Source organism: Squalius cephalus, assembly GCF_949319135.1.
Source record: "Squalius cephalus genome assembly, chromosome: 1".
NCBI classification, from domain to species: Eukaryota; Metazoa; Chordata; class Actinopteri; order Cypriniformes; family Leuciscidae; genus Squalius; species Squalius cephalus.
In genome coordinates, this window is record NC_137122.1 from 27,312,961 (window position 1) to 27,320,594 (window position 7,634).

The following is a 7,634-nucleotide window of genomic DNA, read 5'->3' on the forward strand; positions in this document are numbered from 1 at the left end:
ATCGCCTTCATGTGAGGCACGTTGAGGCCAGTTCTTGGGAGAAAAGACTTTTTTTCTTTTCTTGTGTGTGTGTGTGTGTGTGTGTGTGTGTGTGTGTGTTTCTGGAATTTATATTACAATAAATTTTTACCTCGTTTAAAATAACACATCTAATCATAAAACCAGTCATATAGCCATGTTAATTACACATGCACCTTGAATATCACTTAAAACGAATGAGATTAAATGAAGTGGATTGTTACTACTAGTAAAGTGTGTAAACCGCGACCTCTAGTGTTCAATGATGATGTATATTTACATTCCCTCAAGTCATTTATAAAGATTTAAGATTACTGGAATAAAAATGCTAAGTTTAGCTGAACGTTGAAGTCTCTTAATAACACTAACTGAATCATTTGTAATACCTTTTCTCTGCTGTCTTTCTCACATTATCAGTGATCAAGGCTAGTAGAATTATTCACTCGTAGCCTACATCTCTACTGTCAGTGATCAGTTAATGGGATTGAATCCTCTGTTTGAAATGATCAAAAGTAGTCAGCTCTATTTGTGTTTGTTCTCCAAAGGCTAACATTTATTGTGTTGTCTCCCTGCCAGCAATCGATTAATGTGTGCTTGTCTTTTGACCTCACTTCACTTTTGGGACAGAATAGCTGAAACAAAATGTCCCCTGAAGTTAAAATAAAATCTGACAAAATATTCTTTCTAGAGAATAAAAATAATTTAAATAACAAACTGTTAATTCAGTTCCGTTTTTTGTTTAGCTGTCTTTTTCATATGGTTTATGCATTTTTGTGCGTCTATCTTTCATGCCTCTCCAAACAGGAAATGGTGTTAATTAAGAGGTCCTGTTTGTGCACGTGATGAGCAGTAATTACACTGTAGTTTGCGGCTCTCTTCTTCCCATGACACAAGCACACACACACGCGCTCCTCATCTGTACATATACTGTGACTGGTCGCTTGACTTTGTCCTGTCAGGTGAATGACCGCGCGCGCGCGTGTGTGTGTAACGGTCCGGGGGTTAAAAGTATCGGACCGCTCTTAAGTTTCGGAGTTGTAAAAGCGCTGCTCGGTGAAGTTTTGAGAAGGGCTTGACCTGGAAATGAAGATGATGTTTGTGAGATTTGCCCTCGGCGTCCACGGAGCGCGAGCGGCCACACTGAGCTCCACCACGCGCGTTTTGGGACACGGGCACGCGCGCAGCCTCAGCAGTGACACAGGTCTGTTTACATCCATCTCTCTCTGTGTGGAGAACAAACAGGTTTAGTGGTAAAAGTGCTCTTTATTGAGAAGTTTTAGGACAGGGGAAATTAAAAGTACCATGACAGTAGCATTTTATTGACCTTTTAGCGTGGAAATAACATATTCAAGGATGTGTACCAGTAATGCTTCACTAACAACGAGTAAAAAAGACTGGACTACGATGAGTTTTGTACACACCACGCGAGTAAAACCACGCGGGTAATTTTTTTTAGTAAGATTGTATTAGATTTGAATCACATTGCTCTTCCATGGTAGCCTACTTTTTGTAAGGCTGATTTTGGAAACATTTCATGGTAGGCCTAACTTATCCATTGAAATACCTCGACGCCATGAATTTAATAATTTTAATATTATGCCACGCTGTATAAGCCTATAGGCCTAAACGAATGTACCAGAACCATGATACCAGTATTTTGTTACAGCCATTACAAAAATATATCGAATTAGGCTAGGCTATATATTTTTTAATCCAGTTTTATCTATAGGATATAAGTGTATATGTGCTCTGTCCTCAGGCGATCAGTGATTGGTTAATTGTGTTATTGCGTCCTCACGTGGGTGAGTGCTGACTACATTAGGAGCTCGTGCAAGTGGTGTCGTCTCCACACGTAATAGATTTAGTTGCACAGGTCAAAATTGCACTGGCTTTCTGTATCACACACTGAAACTGAAATCAAAGACAAAAACTACACATGAGCATAAAAATACTCACATCTCAAACTTCAAACTCCTTCAACTGTAATCCACCAAAATGTGTGCACATATTACTACATTTCAGTTAAATGAAATAAAGCTGGGGGAAAAAACTAAAACTAAATGAAAACAAGAAATGCTGCCTTGGTAAAAAAACTAAAATTATTAAATAGAAATACAAGTCAACATTTGAAGTGGATCAAAACCTTTCTTCAAAGTTATACAGGAATTTTGAACAAACCCGTTCTTGTCTTAGGACAACTTTGATGAACTTTTTTGATCCACTTCAGATGTTGACTACTGTAAATACATCTAAATCTTAACTAAAACTTAAATATAAATCTTAAACCTAAATAGTAGTATTTAAAAAACCTAATAAAATAAAAAGCACATAGGGGAATTACTAACAATTAAACTAAAATGAACATGGAAACTGTACAAGTAAAAGCTAATTCAAAATGATAAAACTATAATAAAACTAAAATGGCATTATATTATAAATAATATTATATTTAATTAATACATAGGCCTAAAGGTACCACAGTATTACCATGGTATACATCACTGTACTATGGTACTGCTACAGACTGGTACTGGTTAGACCTGACTAACTGTGGTGACCTCCAACTCCCTCTTCACAGTGTGTGTGATTGGTCCGTCTGAAGGCCAATGTGAGTCAGTGTGTGTCTGAGAGAGTGAGTGTCTCTGTGTGTGTGTGTGTGTGTGTGTGTGTGTGTGTGTGTGTGTGTGTGTGGAACCAACTTAATTTGATCAAGCTTCAAGGAACGACTGTAAGTGATCGCGTGTCTGTCACGTTTGCAGGAACTTTTCTTTATAAAGACTGTTATTATTCCTGTAAGAGATGGTCAGGTGATACACGCCATTTTCCTGATGATATCAGATGAAATATCACTCTGTTCCTGCAATGAATATTCAAAATGCTGATAAATGACCAATATTGAGAGACAATGACAATGTTAATGGCAGGAAGCTTTTAGCAGGGACGTGTAGAGAGTTCCTCAGGGGCTCAATATATATACTATACTATTGTCTCACTCTTGGGCAGTAGATGGCTCTGTTTGCTTAACAAATTTATCATTAATCTGAAAAAATAATGTGTGTAATCACCATGAAAACTGACATGTATTGACATGTTCTTGAACTGCTTTAGATTTGTCGGGCATTAGAGAGCGCACTTTGGTTGCTGTGAAACCTGATGGCGTTCAGAGGCGTCTGATCGGTGATGTCATCAAGCGCTTCGAGCAGCGAGGATTCCGATTGGTGGGTCTGAAGATGCTGCAGGTGCGTGATTCACACACAAGATGTTCATGAGTGTGTGTGACGAGTTTGTACGTCATGTGTCTGTGTGTGTTTTTCAGGCTTCTGACAAGCTTTTAGCTCAGCATTACATCTCGCTGCGGAAGAAACCCTTCTACTCCAGCCTGCTGTATTACATGACCTCTGGCCCTGTAGTCGCCATGGTAGAGTAACCACCAGTTATGAATATCATACAGCTGTAATACTATAATACTACAGTATGCAAATAAGAGCACTTTGATTTCCAATGTGATAAATGAACATCCAAAAGTAAGTTTTACACAATTTATTCAAAATGCAAAATTACATTTAAAATGAAAAGTAGATGCCACTAACCTAATTAAATATGCAATGAAGAAAAAGGTATAGCTTACTACTGTCAGAAACTGTGTTCTTCAGTTACACACATCACATTCTGTCATAAAGATTGAGGAGTTCTCATTGGCTTGTTTTCAGGTGTGGGAGGGGCATAATGTGGTGAGGTCGTCCCGTATGCTGGTGGGAGACACTGACCCTGCTGAAGCTTCACCTGGAACTATTAGAGGAGATTTCAGCGTTCACATCAGCAGGTGCTTACACACACACACACACTCATTATGAGTACTAGTGTACTGCATACTGCACACTATATATTTATAGTGATTATATATTTTTTAAATGTTCAAATGTTACGTTCAATAATAAACTGTTTTTTAAATTTGTTTAAAGAAAAAATAAACAAAAGGAAATATAAAAAAAGGAAAAAAAAATAGATATTCAAACAGTAGTATACTATATTTTTGCCTCATGAGCTCACCACATATCATGTTGTTAAATTGACCGAGTTGCATCTGATTATCATCTCAGAAATGGTTGTTTTGAGATTAAAATTTTTTTTGCAAAAACTCTTGGTAGTAACATTAAAAAACAAAAAAACAAAAAAAAACCAACAACATTGCAACACTTTACAGTAAGGTTCCATTTGTTAACATTACGATTAGTTAACATGAACTAACATTTAAAGTTACTTCTAAAGCATCTATTAATGTTTATTTAAACATTTGCAAACTCATTATTAAAGTGCCCCTATAATGCTATTTTAAAGTTTCCTAATTTAGTTTTGGAAGTCTCCTACAATAGGTTTACATTTAAGTAGGTACATTTGTACATATGTACATTTTTACATAGGTTTAAGTGCCCGGATGACCAACTACTTCTGGCGTGATTCTGAAGTTCGCATACGATGGACACTTTACTGTCCCATGAGGCCACAGGAGAGGATTTATGAATGGAGGTGGAGCTGATACAGCACAACTGCCTTTTTATCTAGCAGAGTCTGTGATTGGTCAGCTCTAGATCTTCCTCAGCACAGGATACACAGTGAAGGGAACAGTAACAATGGCGTCGGTTTTACCGTATCGATTCGAGTCCTCATCCTTTGGAAATATATGTAAAGTGGATTTGCTTCCACAGAGCAGAAAACAGCGTCTTGTTGACAACATGAACCAAACTCTTCCAGCCTCAGCTTCATCTACAGTGTTTGAGGGTCAAAGTAAATGTTGTTCACGAGCAGCCAATGAAGACCATCGGCTGACATCATGCAAATGTGTTACATTGTTACGTAGACATGTAACAGTAAGTGAGCCTTATTGTGGAATTACTGACGACTCATTTTGGCAGTTCAGAATTGATTTTATTTTTAGGAGACATTAACTTTATTTGTCATGCACTTTGACCTTTGAAACTGACAAACAGCAATATTATTCACTACATGAAAATTAATATTCAAAAAAGCATAATAGGGGCACAAACAAAAGTTGTATCTGTTAATATGAACTAATGGACATGCGGCATGAGCGGACATGAACTAACAATGAACAGTAGTTTTACTCTAACAAAGATGAATAAATAATTCTGTAACAATTGTGTTAGTTAAAGCTACTTAATGCATTAATGGGACCTTATTATAAAGCGTTACCAGGAATCTCAGCTGTAATTATGTGTTCAAACCCTAAATGAGTGGCATGGATGCACTGACTTTCATGACTGTTGAATTCCTTCAGAAATGTGGTGCATGCCTCTGATTCTGTGGAAGGAGCGGAGCGGGAGATCTCGCTGTGGTTTCATTCCTCAGAGCTCGTCGACTGGGAGGGATGCGATCAGAAAAGCATTTACCACATTTAAGAGGGGCCGGCGACTGTACTTGCCTGATCACCCTCAGCTGGGACGATTTCAGGTCAATTTCCTCAATAGCACATAAATGCTGATGCTGAAGTGCACAAATGATGTAAAATTGTTGAATGTAAATAAATTGAAATGTTATATATTATAAATATTTTTACAAATAGAAGGAAAAAAAAAACCTTTTGGAGAAAATGTTTACAAAAGGTGGCCTTGAATATTTTAAAAATGAATTATCTTTGCTTTGCTGCACAAGTACTAGTCAAAACAAAAGTTTTAATAGTTCATAATTGTTTCTAAAAAGCAATTATTGTTACAATTTTAATTGGTTACATTCTTTAACCAGTGACCACACACACAGTGATTTAACTAACTTCTGTAAACAATATACTTTAATACTTAAAAAAAAAAAAAGAAAAAAAAAAGAAAAGAAAAATCAAATAGATGACTACTTGCCTTTTTGCAGATGTTTATGATCCTAACACAATCCCCTGGGGGAAATTCATTAAATAATTATTTATAGACTATTAATTTAACATGAAATAAATACTTGCTGTAACTTAAAAATGGTTTGTTTGTGAATATATTTACATATTACATCAGTGCATGATCAATATGTTACCAAACCAGTGTTGGTTTTAACAGCCGGTGGCCGCACAATGCTGTGACATTTTGTGCATTGATTTGTAATGAACAGTTTCATAAAGATGGCGGACACATCGACATGTCTGGAGCGGCCGAATGTGGCTTCTATGTATGCATTTCTACGGTTCTCAAACTTTTTGACTTCCCATCTTTTGGCCTCACATTGTCCAACAACAGACGAAGACCGCTTGACTTCAGTTGTTTGTGATTTTCTGGATAAGGACTGAAGATTTCCCTTCAATTTCTATCCAATAAAACATTTGAGAGCACAATGTATAAAAACACACATGGAGTTATAAAATACTATTTATTTACATGACATCTCCAGATCTAGATAAGGCAACTTCATATTTCACAAGACCGTGGGAACCCTGGAAAATGAGAAAATATTAGTTATGGGGTGAATGAAGAAATACCTTGATTTTTAGCTTATTTTAATGCTTGTTTTGTCTTGGAGGCCCTTTGGAAGTTCGCTGAGGCTTAACTGGATCTGAAGATGAAAATAACCACACCGAGACGTCTTTACAGTCAAGAACATCCTTTTATTCAATCAGTTAAAGGTGCTGCTCTTTCTTGTTTTTCTTATTATGGAAAAGAAATTGTAATCAACACATGCATTTCACCATGAGCTCTGGAAGGCGTGTGGGACTGAGACGGGCGCCGCTCGAGGAGTTCAAACCAGGGCCGAAGCCGCCGAGGGCTCATGCTACTCTAAACGCATTCCAATGCCCCGCTCAACAAAAGAGTACAAAAGTAAATACCAAAGAAAGAAAGAAAATGGACGGTCAGTACCAGGGAGGGACGATGAGAGCGCCAAACACGTGTCCGTCGCTATGGCTTTCACTTATTACAGTTATTAATAAATCGCAGCCAACGCGGACGCCGGCTTCACGGACTCGGGAAAGTGAAACAATTGCATATTTTGTTTGTGGGAGGAAGCAAGTTGTCTTTAAGCCCACATCGGCTTTTGCTGGTGAGTTTTCAAGTTAATTTTTAGGTTTTTTTGTGGCGTGCGTCACTTTGGTCTAAAGGGTTTGGCTCGTAACGCTGGGCTTCGAAACTGTCTGTCGCTTTCCCTGGGCTGAAACCACTCCGTTTTTAAGGTGCTTTGTCTAGACAGGAACTTTTTTTATTATTATTTAAATTAAATATCTGGTCACGTACAACCATTCAAAAGGTGCATCATCAATACAGATTCTCAATGCAATATCAATACAAACAGATCATAGCAAATCAAATGAATTTGGTAACAAAAAAAGAAATAAATAGATCAAAAACTCGCCTAGTCTACCCCAGCGGTCGGCCTCTATCGTTCTCGCAGCCGAAACGCCCGTCTGTCCGTCGGACGGCCCACCAGAGCTCACCGGCGTAACTTGTTCACGTACATTAACTGTTCAATGGAGAAGCTGAAGAGATCGGTATGAATACAACGTGAAGCGTACAGACAAGAATAACATGTGAGCTAACTGCATTCTGCTCAGACAACATTTTTTTCTTACTCTTTTTTTTTTATTATTTTAAAACCCCTCCGTTCAGAGAAAAGGGGCAAGGGGTTAG

At 37.6% G+C, this 7,634-nt stretch overlaps 1 protein-coding gene across 1 annotated transcript; it reads left to right on the top strand.

The window, feature by feature from the left end:
- Positions 1-907: 907 nt before the first annotated feature.
- Positions 908-6,957, top strand: nme4 (NME/NM23 nucleoside diphosphate kinase 4). The gene is made up of 5 exons (XM_079870584.1): positions 908-1,219; positions 3,127-3,257; positions 3,335-3,436; positions 3,729-3,841; positions 5,315-6,957. Exons 1-5 carry the CDS (start codon positions 1,102-1,104, stop codon positions 5,433-5,435), a joined length of 585 nt encoding a protein of 194 aa, XP_079726710.1. The 5' UTR covers positions 908-1,101; the 3' UTR covers positions 5,436-6,957.
- Positions 6,958-7,634: the final 677 nt, after the last annotated feature.